The sequence below is a fragment of the Gallinula chloropus genome (assembly GCF_964237585.1).
Source record: "Gallinula chloropus genome assembly, chromosome: 5".
NCBI classification, from domain to species: Eukaryota; Metazoa; Chordata; class Aves; order Gruiformes; family Rallidae; genus Gallinula; species Gallinula chloropus.
In genome coordinates this window covers 8,559,112-8,575,723 of record NC_140090.1, presented here as the reverse complement: position 1 = coordinate 8,575,723, position 16,612 = coordinate 8,559,112, and the positions used below count along the sequence as shown (strand labels likewise).

At 44.6% G+C, this 16,612-nt stretch overlaps 1 protein-coding gene across 2 annotated transcripts in view; it reads right to left on the bottom strand.

Annotated features, from left to right (window-relative positions):
- Positions 1–7,567, bottom strand: part of DPP10 (dipeptidyl peptidase like 10) — a gene marked incomplete at both ends in the record, with an annotated part of 501,348 nt that extends 493,781 nt beyond the window's left edge. For both annotated transcript variants that reach the window (XM_084265745.1, XM_084265746.1), the window contains one exon: positions 7,508–7,567. In XM_084265745.1, the coding sequence (XP_084121871.1) occupies positions 7,508–7,567 (60 nt within the window). The remainder of the gene's footprint in view (positions 1–7,507) is intronic.
- Between the last annotated feature and the right edge of the window lie 9,045 nt (positions 7,568–16,612).

The window sequence follows — 16,612 nt, the reverse complement described above, 5'->3', positions numbered from 1 at the left end:
TATTGTTACATTCATTTTTATAAGCTACACCAATTAAAACATTGCAGAAGTTTAAAACAATTTAGCATATTGAAAAGACAAATTAACACCTACGTACTGTCACTGCCTCTCACAGTGCTAAAGCACTTCTTTGCACAGGTAGCTAAATTTGGGCCAAGATTACCAAAATATTATCTTTGTGTGCTTCCAAAACATTTTTTTAAAGGGGGGAAATTTGCATAATTATTGTCATTACTTTTCCAACAAACTCATGGGTTTGGCACTTTTCTGTTGCTGTTTCAATGTTCCTACCCAAAACAAGGGACCTAACTGTAGGTAACCCTGAGTTTATATTTTTATAGGTTTCTTCTGCTTGCTGCCTAACTTTTCCAAATATACATACAGATATAAAAAGTGAATGGAACTAGACATAGAAAGCCTATTTAATGTGGGCAAAGCAGTTTTTCCCCAGCATGATGTTTGTGGACACTGGGCTACGTTGCTTCTATGGGGCCACGCTGAGACACGTTGCAAACCTCACCCCTGGCAGTTCTCAGTAAAAGTACGTTATCTCTGTCTCCTGGTCCCTCTTTAAGGCAGTGACTTTCTGTAACAATTTCAGTGTGGCTGCCCAGATCTAGCAATGCAATCTAATCCAACAGCCAATATCTCTGTAACGTCCTTTTAGCCGAAGCTAAAATACAATACTCCTGCCTGGTCATTCTTGACTTGCCAATGCCTCGCAACAGTCAGTCGCACTCTGAGATCCCGTCTTCCTATGACTCCTGCATCTCTGCCTCCTCCTGCCAAGCTGCCTGGAGATGTGCTTCAGATACCACCTCTGTTTGCCTCTCAGCTTTCTGTAAACCTTCTGCAGGGCTCGCCTTCCACATGTTTCCCTCGGTGTGGTCACACACAAACTCAAACTGAGCAGCTGGCTGGCTTGCAGAGTCACAAACCGGTTCAGTTCCAGTCTCCCTCTTCCCAAACTAAAATTTCATATTATTTTTCTCATATATCCTCAGCTGCTCAAGACCTGCATCATTAACACAAAGCTTTAAACATCCTTGGACTTCCCTTGAAGCCCCTGGATAGCACCAGTACCCTCCCTCCTTCTGGCACTCCTGATAAGGGGATGAGAACCGTTAGATGCTCACAGCACCTGCCCAACATTGCTCTTCCAGCTGGTGCTTCCTTTGCCATCAACACTGAGAAATGACCATTTTAAAGCATAATTCACTCAAACTATTATACTGGTTAAATTCAGTATGAAATAAATCATGCCTTCATCTGCAGCAGATGCATTAACTTCACAGCTTAGGACTGTGGAGAGTCTTTAATTAAGCTGATGATTCTGATGCTAGGTGTGGCTTTCCCTTAGGTGCCTTGGGTTGGCATATATTGCTGTGAGTCACTCTTAACTCCATTCACAGCGTAATGAACCTGGGAGTCTAATTCTACTTCCATGAAACAAAACGCCCCTGAGGCATTCTGTGATTCTGCCACTACATGGTTCCTCATTTTTAGGAATCACAGAGGTCAGGTTGTAGGTTCATAAGATGAGCCTTTCCTTCTGGCACTTACTGCCAGTAACACTGGGTGTTGTCAGCACCGTAAAAGTCAAAGTCACCGAGCAAAAAAAATGTCAAGTGATTAACACAGTGCCATCACTAACCTGGATGTTGCATAATTTAACATTTACTACTCAATTTGAGGACCTCAAATACAAACCTTTAAACATGAAAGCCCCTAAATAAATTCCAAAACAATGTTCAGTTGGTGGACAGCATGCAAGTCTTACCAGGCAAAGTTTAAGAATGAAATAGCGAACAAAACAAGCACAAAATTACCTTTACAGAGTTAGTAAACAAGTTTTGGGTTAAAGACTGAGATTCAATTCCTCATGATGTGGTGTCCTTTCAGTAAAGTGTTATCTAACACTCACAGACCTATATCTTAGGTGGCTTCAAAGAGAATCAAACTTAATGCCACGCTTCTTAAAGTAATGACTTGCAGCAGGAAAACTGTTTTATGACTATAACCCAGGAAAGTACTAACCTATCGTTAAATAGAATTCATCAGAATGTTTATGTATATTTGTGTATATTAGTTTTAAAGTGACTGCCTTCTAAATTCTTAGTGTCATCATTAAATTGAAAGCTATATAGTGTATAAGTATGGGAATAAACTGGGGGGTGCCAATGCCAATATATATTACATATATCAAATCTTATACCACAGACTCAGTATATATACTTAGACATATGGAAGTACCCAACACTTACACCTTTTGCTAATTAAGTTTTATGAAAGGAGCAGGGAATTAAGAACGGGAAGTTCTGACAGCTCATCAGCATTTGTGCAGGCAAGGAAGAGCCAACCAGCATAACCCACCTGTGAGTTCAGGGCAGCCCAAGGAGGAACGGCCCCAGTCGCTTTCCACCTCTGCTGTGGAGAGCTGGGCAATTGCTGCTGGGATACACTGTGCCCCAGCATCAGACCTGCACTGCTCCTTACAGAGTGAGTTGGGATCTGAGAGCATCTCTTTGCTTTTCTAATAGTACTGTGAGTTGGTGGGTTTTTACCAGTACTGGTTTTCTTCCAACTGGTACCAACTGAAAATCACACAAGTAAAACTAAAGTCACCTAAACAAAACGAATCTTGATGTTTCCTTGGACATAGAATTGTTTCTTCATAGACTTGAAGAGGGAATTAGGAGTATTTTGAATGGGTTTTTTCCTCATTCCTGCAGCTTTTTATTTGCAACCCTGAATCTCCTTAGAATGAAGGATGGGTTGTTCCAAAAGGAAAGGCACTGATTATTCTCTGGTGGCACAGATGTTGGCAGGGAGACTGAAACAATACAGGAAGGTAACACGTGGAAATGGGAACATTTACAAGTTGCAATTAGCTCTTCACATTTCCATCTAGAGACCTCCAGCTTGTTCTCCCCATACATACATGTGTGTCATCGTGGCTGTATCTTTGGTCTGCAAAACACTAATAAATCACACCAGCAACTCCACTCAACCCAAATGTGAGCAAAACCAGTTTTCCACGAAAGCAGAAAAGCAACTGCAGATGATAGGGATGCAAAAGAGCCTGAAACACTTTGAGGGAACAAGACTCAAGGTTTTTATCCCACACTCCAAGCCAGTCTATTGGATTAATGCTATCACCACTTTTGGTGTCCCCTAAAGGTCAGTAAGCTCCTTCAGAGTCTTAGGAACAGGATAAACTCAATGACACTGCACATTTGCCCAGCAGAAAGAAAAATAGTTCCGTTTTCTAGGTGTACATTTTGAGATGGCCACATCCAGGGGCATGACCCATCTGGATGCCTTCCCATCTGGAGGTCTGCCTCCAGCCTCCACTGTCACCTCCACCCTCTGCTTCCCCCATCTGCAGTTCCTCATGTGGCAACACCAACGTGCTTCCACATGGCACAGCAGTGCTCTAGCCACCCGATGCCTTAAACAGAACACCACACAAACCTATTCATTTTGGAAGTCCCACCTTTTTTTCCTTTTTTGCATTATTCCACTGCCACAGGCTGCCTTCCCAACAACGGCACAGCCCCGTCTCACTCGTGCCCTTTGTAACGTATTATCCTGGATAATTCATAATTGAACCCTCACTGAGATTATCTGCTAGTGACTGGGTTTTGATGTAATGGATTTCAGAAATGCTGTTCTCATTTTAAGGGATTTATTTCCCAAACAGCTGGTAGATTTGCATGATTCCCATACCTGCACAGAGCCTGTTTCGTGCACATCCTGTGGGCACTTAAAGATCTAACTACCTGAAGTTTCAACCTGAAAAGTATTACTGAGCAGCCTTTATAAACACAGTATTAGTATCTCTCTCTTTAGGAGGAGGTGTACATACAGCAGATTGTAGGAGCAGGCAGATGTTTCCTGGTACAGTGCAGGTTTAGTGTGAAAGATCTCACTTGCAGTAAACACAGACATATAAATCTACAGGGAACACAACAAACCCCCTTCAAATATGTGCTCCCCAACCTCATTGTAAATAAGAAAGCCATTAGTAAACTACTATTCATCAATTAGTGAGTGTTAAACCATGACTACAATAAACCCGAAATGTAAAAATTCCTGAGGCTGTCCCTGGATACTGATGAAACTTGCTGCAGAGTTTCTGCTAAGGATGTATCTGCACTTGCCTTTTATAGTTTACAATCTAAAAGCTAATGAATAAATAAAAGTGAAAGGAAGTCAGGGAAGAAGGAAGAGTAGAGTAAAAGGGTATAACATACATATTATATTACACAGTAATTATGTGCTTCTGAAATGCCAGTTAGTAACTCCTACCATGATCCAGCTCACAGTCGGATCAATATTAGGTTGATAACAGCAGAGAGTCATGATCTGGGTAGAGAATGTTTTATTATTAAAGAATGTAGAAAGCCACAGAATTATTAGCTTAACTCCTCTTTTTATCTTTTTTTTTCTTTTTTTAAGTGCAAATCGTAGCCCCAACTGTGTTAAGAGCAAGACTTAAGTATTTCTGTTCCTCAGCCCCTGTAATTATAGTACAAATGTTTGATTTGAAGGAATTTATAATAGCAGACCATAGCTAACCAAGACAGTAATTCTTTACTATTTCTGCATTGTAGCATGTTGGGTTTGGGTTTTTTCTTCTTTTTTTCCCCTCCAAACAAGGCAAACAATTTCTTAACGGGCTTTTTCTGGGGGGAAATCATTTGGCCATCAGCACAACATGAAAGTGCACAACAACGGAGTGATTCCCCTGGAAAAGCCAATTTACTTGGTGTGTTGACAAGATGAGCCAAGAACATGAAGAATAAAACTGGGTTCGTTGCCCTTGGGGGGGCTCCTGAAGTGGAGGCTGTAAAGGCACAGGAATAAGGCAGGCATTTAGCATTCCCAGCTACACCCTGCAAGTTTTTGTTACAGATCTCCGAGTGAAAGATCATTATTCGTAGATGTGTCAGCAAGGTGCTAAGATCTGCAAGCATTTCAGAAAAGCTGCAAAAAGGCTTAGAGGTAAAAGGAGGCTTTATTAGGAGATTTTGCATTTTATCCAAGGGGTTTGCTGTCTCGGGGCTTTTTTCTTGCTTCATATTCTATTTCCTCTGTCAACTTGTTTCTCCATCACCAACTCTGCTTTGGATGCAGCTGTCTCTGTTCTCACGGATGCAGCAAGTTGCACCTTTCCCTCAACAAAGAAGGATGTGAGAGAGCAAGGAGTGGGGATGCCCCTACGGCCAGGCACCAGCCCCCCTGCAGTCCCCAGGGGGTTCAGAGCAGGGACCATCATGGGTAGAGTTTGAATGAGTCAATTTACTGGACAAGTGGATCATTCTACTTCTTTCTACATGGATCCAAAAGTTTACACTGCATTATGGAGCGGTGAGTACCTGATCCAAAGAACACTGGGAAGTAACGTGACATGGGTGGTAACACACAGGCACTGAGGTGCCACGGATCCCTGGGCTGGGGACAACAAAGCACAACAAAAAGAGAAAAAAGAAGGGGGTTTCATAGATCTCATTCCAGTAGGTGTGAAATTTTCCCATAACCCTTTTTCTTGATTTTTCATAATTGCTGGAACTAGCACTGTTTCTTGGCAAGTTATGATTAATGTGTAATTTATGTTTCTCTGGTCACTAATGACATATTTTCAAAGTCATCTCCAATACAAGGTTGGCATTACTATAGGGCAGTTACCGTGTCTGCAGTCATAAATACTTTCTCATGGAGTATCCAGTTGCCTAGCGTGGAAGCACTTGGAACTATTTATAAAGCACATTTTACACCTGACACATTGAATTAAGAGCAGAAAAATGAGACAGTTTTCTAATGGCATCGGTATTGCCGTGTTGGTTGTAAAACAGACTCATGTCTCGAAGGGCCTGATTCATGGTCTCTCTTTTTGAAGACTATTGACTCGTCTGGGTCTTTTTTTTTTAATGCCATATTGATATTGGTTGTTGTTGTTTTGGCATAGCAGTCCAGTCAGATTAATTTAATAAATGTTTCTGCCCAGGAAAAATTAGCATTGGCTGTCCCAAATGTAAGAGAGGAATACTGCCCAGGGCAAGCACCACACTGAGCATCCCGGTACCTTGGGATTTAATATTACATACACTGACCTCTGAAGTGGCCAGGGCAGATGTAATTCATCACTTCCTGTGACCTTGCCCACTTGTGCATGAACTAACCGGCCATTTATGGTGTGATGGACATGGTTACACCTTACATTGGAGCCCCAAGTCAATCCCCACTTCATCCACGAGCCTGGAGACATTCTGCATTACTGATGATGCGCTGCGAAGTGTGATGCAGCCTATATAAAAATCACAGAGCTAATAGGAGATTTATACCTCTAAACCCCTCATGCCTCAGCTCTCAGTCAAGACTTTTATTCCCAGCACTAACTGGATAAAGCCCAGCTGACAGTTTGCTAACACGATGGGCAGTTCAGCTGCTCCTTCTGAGAAGCCAAACCATCCCAAATCTTCCAACTTTGCCTGGTGAGGGAGCAAAGCCCCAGCAGCTTCTGTCGCACGGCACAAACCTGCATGTAGCCACACACTGGCTGATCCTGAGTCACTGACAGCAAAGCACCCAAGTGAACTTTTCAAGCTTTCACATCATTTGAAGCAACAGAGTAGCTGGTGTAAAATTTCTCGATGTGTTATTTTCAGAACTAAGAATCAATACACATATGTGGTCACTAATTGTGTTGCTACCTCAGGAAAACCCGCTTATTTCTGCAGAGATACTTCCTGGTGAATACAAATCTGTTTAGGGATTTCATGTTGTCACTGCAGAAAGCAATACCTCGGCTGGAAAGTAGTTTTCGATCAATGCCAAGGCAGAATGATGGTGTCAGATGCTGGGGAAGGAGGCAGTGAAGGCGACAGCCCGCTATCCCCCTGGGGTCTTCCCTGCCATCATCCTCACTGCCCAGCCACAGCACCCACACGCGTCCCCCACACATGAGGGCAAAAAGCCAGCAAACACACAACCTTGTGCCTTCCTGGGTCGTTCCGATCAGGCAACGGCAAAATCAAGACCAACAAGTCGTTTCTACGTGGTACTTACTCTTCAACCGCAGCCTCTCACCATGCCTTACTACACAGTAATAACCGAGAGGGGCAACAACGGCTCCGTGCCCTGCCGCCAACTCCTCCAGGGCAGACTTTTGGAGGAAACCCGCGCAGGGACCCGGAGATGGAGCAGCCGACAGCGGCGGATCCCCGGCCGGTCCCGCAGAGCCGCCCCCCGGGCGACGCGCAGCGCACGGTGAAAGCCCCGGGCAAAGTTGCCGGCAACGCGCCCCGCGCCGCTTCCACCGCCCCGCCGCGCTCCGGCGTTCCGCCCTAACCTCGAGCAAACTTTCCCCGTGCCCGGCACGGTTCCTCCCCGCTGGGCCGACGGACGCAGAGGCGGCAGCTCCGCGCTCGCCCGCCGACGGGCCGGGGAAGCCCCGCCGCGGCAGCCGCCCGCCCCGCCCCGTCCCGTCCCGCCCGAGCCCTACCTTGACGGCCCGGGAGGACTGGCACTGGACGTGGTGGGACACCGTCGCCGTCTGGTTCATGTTGCCGCCACCGCCGCAGCGCGCACCGGCTCCGGCGGCGCGGCGGGCTGCGGGCTACGGCGCCGGGCGGGCACGGGGCGCCCGCGGCTCCCGGCGCCTCCGAGCGACCGGGGGAGGGGAGGGGGGGGCTCCGGCTGCGGCGGCTCCGCACCCCGGGGCGCCGCGACAGCTCCGCCCGGCGGGGGCCGCCCGCCCTCTCCGCCCGGTGCCGCCCCGCTCGGCACCGCCCCGCGCCTCCCGCCGGGACCGGGACCGGCTGAGCGGGAGCCGGGGCTGAGCCGGGAGCGGGACGCGCCCAGCCGATGCCGCCGCCCTCGCCCCCGGGGCCGGGCAGCAGAAGCTGAGCGAGAGCAGCCGCGCTGTGCGAAAGGCAAACCCGCAGCTGCAGTTAGTGCGGCTGCAACAGAAAGTTTAGGCTGGCTGCTTTTCCCTTCTTCTTCCCAGGCATTGTTTGCCTTTCGCCTTTCCCCGCTCGCTCCTGCCGCCTCTTCCCTCGGCTGTAGTGCGGCTCCAGCTTACTGCGGTAGCGGGATACAGGCGTTATTATGTAATACAGGTAGGACACGCTACATCAGCTTCACGTCGCTACCTGCACACACAAATCTCTGGGCTTTGTTGAGTACTGCAACAGCCCCGTGCTCCCCCAGGAATGTGGCTCTGATGAGACTTTTTTACCCAAACAACTTTTTTGTGGGGGGTTGTTCATGGTACAGTCTAAAAATCCATCCTTTCCAGGCTGTCAAGCAGAACTTGCCAGAAACACACAAAATGATACCCAGAGCTGGTATCAAAGCCAGAGGATTTGGGGATAGAAGCTGGTGAGCAGATTGTGAGACCCCCCAGGCTGATAATGAGCAAACAATATTTTATACACACATAACATTCTTAAATTATCTCGTACTTCAGTAGAGAAACGCCCCAATAAAACGAGATGTAGTGTGACACACACCAAGGTGTGCTCAGAACATCTTTGAGGGGTCCGTGAAACTGCAGCCAGGGCAGGTAAAGTCAGGTCAGGGGAAGCAAAGAAGCAAAAGGACAGCGTAGAGCCAGAAGCCATGGCACAAATCTCCCACAGAAACTGCTGATTTGGAGTCTCACTGCATGAGACTCCAGCTTCAGGCATCTCTGAAGCATCTGTTGAGCACTATTTGATACCTTATCAAAAGATACGCTCCCATTGCAGGAAGGTATTGCTCAAAAATAAAATGACTTTTAAAAATTTAGCCCCCAGGTTGAGCTTGTTCTGTGGTTCTCTCTCTTTCCCCCTGTCCACCCATCCTGCTTTTTTAGTTAAATAATCTGAAGAAAATGTATAAACCACGTGTCCAAAAAGTAGGGGTGCAAGAAAACAAACAAGGTTCTGTCAAAAACTTCAAGCTGTGGTTAGAGTGGCATGGAGAAATGCCAGGCAAGCACTCATCCCCTCCAAGCAGCTGCCCAGAGGTGCTGGTGACCAGGCCTGGAGGAGCGAGTTGAAGGTCTGCCTCACTCTGCAAGGGAGGGACCAAGGGAGAAGGCTGAGAGCTTGCTGTGCTCACAGCTCAACATGTACTCCAGGAAGACTACAAGGATCTTGAGCTGTGCTTGTAGATGGCTTTGTAAGACTTTGGAAGTCTGCCTGGGCTCTCTTAATTGGGGTCCATTTTCAGAAGATTTGAATCTCCTGGAAGGAAATCTACTTAGAATCATCTCAAATCTGGTATCTTCAAAATCAAGCTTCATTTTACACATCTTAACTCAGACTCAAAGGCAGGTACTGCTGCAAAGGGAAGGTAACAGAGATTGAGCAGGTGAGGAAAAGATGGGTCCTCTGTTGGGTCTGCAGGAAGCAGCTGAGGAAGCCCTGTGTGGGAACTGGCCCTAGGTACAGACATCCCCTCCAGAGAGGGGTGAGCTTCAGACAGTGTTTAATCCAGTGATTCCCAGAAAAATGTAATTTCCAGTGGAAGCCAAATGCAGAGTAAAAGCACAGCAAGGGAGTGCGTCCTGGCCAGACACGGTCACCTCTGGGCACCACAAGTGCTGCATCCGGGCTGGCCTCGAGCCTGCAGGACTTGCTCACATTAGCCTCCTTCACCTTATCGGATTTATTGGATTTTAAGCAATAAAAAACACATTTAGCAAGCACATCAGGGGCTCGGCCCTGCTCTTTCACCTCCCCCCCTTATATGCAGGCAGGAGTAAAACTTAATGGATACAGGCAGGGAAAAATTGCAACGAAAAATGAGACTTATGATTCAACTTGAAGGTTCTTCAGTTGGCATTGAGAAGGAAGGAATCAGTAAACAGCTGTTTGGAAACAGGGCCAACAGTCCAACTTTCACCATAGTCTACCTTGGGAAAAGAAAATCATGACTGTGAGTTAGCAGCACCAGGAGCTCCAACAAGCAGAGGCAACCTGGAGGATGCAAAGACCTTCTTCAGCTTGAAATACATTTAACAATCTCAGATGTAAGCCAAAAAGAATTAACTCACAATATTTTTAGTTGGACCAAGTATCTGTGGATTTTTATAAGCTTCAATGAGAACTTTGCATAAAGTTTTTGTGCTTTGTTTCATGCTTCACAGTGGCTGACCTTCCAGGCAAGCCCCAAAACCAGCTCTGAACGAACACAGAAATCTCTTCCTTATAATAACAAATAAAAATCCACTTGGGTAAAAAGCTGCCAAAGACAGAGATAAGATCAATAATTTCCTGGCATTGTTTTAAAATCAAATTCTAGAAACTTTTAATATATCTATTCCTAGAAAATACAAATTTTACTGATTAACCACCCATTCTCCCAAGGTGGAACCTAATTAGAGTATGAACTTAAGAAAGGTGATCGGGAGTTGCAATGACTCTCTAAGTGTATCGTTTGACATTATGAAATATCTCAGAAACAAATTAGATTAATAGAGTGGGATTCCACAACATGCCAACTGAAATCCTCCAGAGCACCCCTCCGCTGCTTGCTTCTCCAGTAATGTCATTCAGGGCCATCTCTCTGGTTCCTTGATGCAGCCATTAATCCTCCCTGGTGTGAAACCTTCTTTGGGAACTGGCTGCTTAGCAAAACACAATTCACCCTGGGTGCTGACTGCTAGTGTGGGTATCCGTGTTAGCCCTGCAAGGAGGGTTTCAAAAGTTTCAGTGCTTCAGGGTGCAATTAAATAACTGAATGATTACCAAAATATACTGGAGAATATTAAAGCTGTGAGCAGATGCTTCTGTTACATATTGCAATAGAGCAGGTGGTACCTGCTGGTGTCAGAGCAGCCCCTCAGCGCGCTGGAGAAATCTCCTTCCTGAAATATTTAAAATGAGTAAGAAATCAACATGATCAGCCAAGAAAATTGATTAAACTATCCAGAAAGTTTAAGGAAGAAGAAGAAAATGCCTGTGTCTGATAGCAAATCCTGCCTGCCCCATGGCCCAAATGCAGCAAGTGGCAATGGGCAGCCGGATATACTGCTGGAGATGGCATTTCCCAAAGGTTCCTGATCACTATTCAAGTGCTGCAGTAACCTGCTGTTAGTAACTCCCGATATAATTCCCTGGCCACACATTCTCCTGCCTCCTGCTTGCTTTCTAAGCCTGATGTTCCTTAAAAAAAAAGCCACACACAACTGTTTCTTCTTTTTTTAAAGTCACGTTTCATTACTTACATTGTATAATCACTGTTCTGAGAAATAAAGAAAATAAAGTTTATATTGGTAATTATATATACTTCATGACAATATGTTTTCCTGTAGCTGTTTGCTTTCTTTTCTGCTTTATGCAAGTACATAAAATTTACTCTTTCTGCTGTTCCACATACCCAGGGCTTAATTCTGTGCTCACATACATTGGCAGCTATTGACAGTAGTGAACTCAATTTCTAATTCACATGGGTTCATAATCAGATTACAGATTTCTCTGTTTATGGGCGAAGAAGTTTTAATACCACGAGGGAGACTGACTCAGGATCGCTGCTAGGCTGCTGGTTTCCTCAGAATTATTAAACACAGGGAGCCGTGCTGTGTGTCCATGCATGAAACAAAGAGAGGGCACAGCCTCCCTCCAGTCAGCTCTGCAAAACCCCTCTATTTCTCTCCTTTTAACCCAAGCAGCTGTCAATGGAAAGGCCAGCAGCTATCATACGCTGCTAATCATTGCCAACAAGTTCCCACGCAGCTCAAGGTACCCCAGGGAAAGCTGTTCCTGGAGGATGGCAATGCGGCCGCACACACACACAGGTGCACACACATGCACAGCCCCATGTCCCCTGTGGCCACTAACCTGGCTGCAGGTGATGAGGGAAGGTGAAGGAGAACTCCCTCAGGTAAGTGAAGCTTCAGACAGACTATAAATCAGCAGGATGCCAGGCTTCAGTCTGGCTGGGGTGCCAGGAACTGCTGCTGCTCCGATAACTCACAATCTCGGTGTTTGGTTAATGGAATGAGGGATTGCTCAGAGTGGACAGTTCTGTTGGGAAAGCACTGGTTATCCCTGCAAGATGTTGTCTTACTCACTGCTTGTATTCCCACCCCATTTACCAGCCCAAAATTCCCTCACAGCCTACTGTCTTCAGATTTTGAGGGGTGTTCTTCTGAACAGCCCAGTATAGTTCAGTAATTTGAATTTTGAACAAAACCAAGGAGAATTCACAACATTGCTGAAAGACATGCTCAGAACTTATCCAGTCCTATATATGGAACTGATGAAGAAACAAATATAGATCTTCCTCTTTCGTGCAAGCCACAGAAGTATACGGGTACATTTGTTAGGATTACTTTCTGTTCTTTTTCACTACATGCATTCTAATAGAAAAATTTTAGATGAAATATTTTTACCTCTTTTTAGAAACAAAAGGTGTAATGAAATACTCTGATACATGCACAATAGCTTCTTCAATTAGGTTTCTGTAAAAGTGAAGGCGAATAGTATTAAATTACAGACAGAAGATGAAAAAAAATCCCCCCAGTTACAATAATAATGAATTCTACTGACTGATTTTGCCTGAAAACATGGGAAGTCATGGAAATAGGATCGGTAATGTCGGCATATCACTGACTCAGTACAGGGTGTACATTGTGAGAAGTGATGGAAGTGGGAAACAGCCTGCAAACAACTGCCTTGTTACCAGGGAAGAGAAGTAAGCAGTTTTTTTGATAGAAAACTGTAAGAAGAGGCAAGAGAAAACAGTCTGTGCCTGAATGAACAGAACATGTCACCTGCACAAACCTGCACACACAGTAGGTGACTTTACGAGCGGCACTTTGCAGGGCACCTCTTAGCAGGTCTCTCCTGGCTGCTGAATGAATTCTGATGAATCACAAGCAGCAGCAGAAGCAAAGAGGATCTTTAGGATCCCTCCAGTCTGTTTTGTGTATGACTGTTTACCAGACTGAAGCAGGGAATGAGAAAAGAGAAACCTTTGGCCTTTTCATTTTCAAACGAGACTTTGACAGTAATAGTCAACACTGTTTAAGAAAATAAAACAAAATTAAGCAAAAAAGAAAACACTTATGGCCACCAAAATACATTAATTTGCTTTAGCACACTAATACCCCAAACCCATGAGTGTTTCGTTCTGATGCCCTATTTACGTTGCTGCTGTTCCTTAAGAGACCAAAGTTCCACTCTGCTCAGTGTGAATGTACCAGTCACATAACATTTACCAACTGGCCAGAAAACCCTAAAAACAAAATAACAATCTGATTGACAGATACACATACTTTACACATGAGGAACTTCAGGAAAGAAGAACAAATCCTTTTTTCTTCGATCTCACATGAAGTCCACAGGAGACCCCAGGAGCGCTATGCTCCATCTTCCTGCATTCATTTAGCCATCTATCTGTGGAAGGAAGAGGTGAACCTGACTGATTTGAGAAGCAGTTTTCTTTTCATGGATGACTATTACTCACGCCGCTAACAGGATTCAATATTTCTACCACGCGAGAGCTACAGGATGAGTAATGTTTCTGCAGATATGAAGACTTACAGGAACACAGCTACCATCTCCCAACCTATGAGCACAACCATGTTCCCAGTCTCACTGCACAGCACTTGAGAACTGTCACAGAATACCCAAGATGTGCCAAAAGTAGTGTGAAGTGTCTTTCTCTACAAGTTTATGCTTCTTTAAGCCTTAAAATCTTGTTTGCCATGGGAAACACTGAACCCCATTTAGTCAGAAAGAACATCACAGCCCTGATTCTCCAGGGTCATCTTTGCTCGCTGAAGATAGGTCCAAGCATCATATTTCTGGGTTGACACCATATCTGAAATCTACAGTCCAGAGGGGCTTTACTGAAGGTTCAAGATCAGGACAGAAGCTTGAATGAAATGTCAAGCCAGACCGAGGGTGCATTGCCTAAGCAGGATCCTCTTCTTTAATTTCAGAATATATATAACAAGCCAGTTAGAAGCTACTCGCCTTTTTAAAGATCAGACCCCAGCTAGTAGCTAAAACTCCTGAAACATTGTAAGAATTCCCACACTGAGAGAGGCAGTCCAGCTTTCCAAGTATTTACATCCCCAATAAGTAGCCCTGCAAACTCATCAAAGGCTTTACCAAGCTTATTGTGACAGAACCTGATCTGACCAAATCCTTTGCCCCCTCAATGCAAAGAAGTCATCCTGCAGTCCCTTCTGCATCTGGGATATCTGTGCTAGATATCACACACAAGCAAAACCCAGTCTGAGACGATGTGTTGAGCTAGAGAGATTTTACCTCCAGCTGTTTGCATTTCGAGCTAGCATCCTAAAATCAGCTGGCAGTAGCTCTGGGATGAATAAAAAAGGAAAGTTCACATATTTAAAGGGTTTGGAGTTTTAATTAATAGTTTGTAGCTACGGAGTCTGAGGGGGAGGAAGGTTTTTGTGTTACATTTCAGAGGCTTCAGGATGCTTTCCAGGTTAAGCAAAACAGAAAAGATCAATGACAACATCAAAAAAAGAGGAAGCAAATTAGCTACTGTAGCTCCTTTTCTTTCATCTTTCTGGGTTAATACAAATATAAGCAACATTTTAGAAGTGTACTATCACCTGAGGTGTAAGAAACAAGGCACAACTTTATAAGAATAATACTGAAACCATAATTATGGCCAATGTAATGCTTCAGTGCAACTGAATAACAGACCAAAACTCTCCCTTCAGTCAGTGTAAATCTAGGAGTACACAACATGGAAAGCTGGGGAAGGACTGTTTGTAAGGGCATGGAGCGGTAGGATGAGAGGCAATGGTTTTAAAGTAGGAAACAGTAGGTTTAGACTAGATACTAGGAAGAAGTTTTTCACTATGAGTGTAGTGAGACGCTGGAACAAGTTGCCCAGAGAGGGTGGTGGAGGCCCCATCCCTGGAGATATTCAAGGTCAGGCTTGATGGGGCTCTGAACAACCTGAGTTAGTAAAGATATCCCTGCTTACTGCAGGGGGGTTGGACTAGATGACCTTAAAAGGTTCCTTCCAACCTAACACATTCTATGATTATTTTTCTTTACAGATAAAAGACAATCTGCAGTCAGATGAGTACTTTCCCTAAAACATTGCAGAGCAGTTAGCTCAAGGAGCAAGAAGGAGCAGTTGTCATCAGAAATGAAAAGATGCTTTTTCTACCCCTCAAGCCAACCCGAAGTTTCTCTTCCCTACAAGACATGTCTCCTCACTTTAAAGATGTCTGTACAAGACCCCCAGAATGCTGGAGAAGGCTCTAACTTATTGCCACATGTATAAAATAGCAGATGAGTGATTAATATCTTGGCTAATTCTTTCCTCACAATATTAATTCATTAGTCGGACACAGTTTCTAAACTTGTTTCTTTGCCATGGCAAAAGTCATCATTCTAATTAAACAGAATAAAAGATGAGATAGCAAACAGCCCTATTAGAAAGGGCTGCAACTTCAGTTGCAACTTCAGTTTCCAAGGTGGTCTTAGGAAGACATTTCTTTGTCTCCCCACCTGTGAGAGAGCAACCTGAAAATAGAAGCAGCTTCATGCAAAGTTTGGCAGTGTTGATATCTGAGAGTGAACCTACCTGGTCAGCTAACGATTCTGCACAATCTCTACATGTTACTTCAGTAAAGGAAAATAGAAGGTGGTACAAGAAGAGCACTGGTGGAGAAAAAGCTTCAAAAATTACTACTAAGTGAAGGTGGGAGAAAGCAGACCACAGGAATTTGAAGGAAGAACTTGGTGAAAGCACCAGCAATGAAAGAGGCAATAAACCTCACATTTCAGATGTGAACCCTGCCACAGGACTATGAAGCTGATGGTGGGGTTGCAGTCCAGGACCAAACTTCACCATGCAACACCCTTGACTGCTGTTGCTTGCAGTCATAAATGCCACTGCTGAGCATGTTCCTGGAAGACAGTCCTCTTCTTGCATGTGTAACATTTCTCAGACTCTTCAGATTTGTGATGCCTTTTCAATAAGCAAACATCTGAAATCTCCTTATCTGTCTTTTCAATCACAAGTATGTCAGCCAAAAGCCCACACTACTCAGCCACCGTGCTCGCTGCCATGCTTCAGCTGACAGGCTGTGAAAGGTTTGGCTGCCCAAAATCATTGTGAACATGAACATTTTTACTTCCTTTTGTTAGAATTATGAGATGTTTGCATCTCTTTGCTGTGTACCGATGTACCTTCGCACACATACATCAGGGAGTTTTACTGGTATGAAGTATCACATCCAACTAGTTAGGAAATACTACCTTGTTAATGAGATGCAACATTACTGCCAGCTGCTCGTTCCAATATCACTTAAACATGCATAGAAATAATTTCCTTATACTTCAGCATCCTTTTTATATTCTGGTTATAAAAAAGTAGAACACTGGGGGGGGGGGGGGGGGGGGGAAGTGTGGCTCATCCATTCCTGTACTTTGCAATGAAACAAGGACTGTTTCAATGGAAACTGCATTCAGCTTTGCAATATTTAAATTAACCAAGGAAAAAAACATCATTTCTTCTCCCTGTTAGACTGTGAGCCCTTCAGTAAACCCCAGAGAGCTGCTGAAGACCTGTGGAACTCAGCATTGCGAGGAATTTGTCAAGAACAACTGAGTTTCATGTG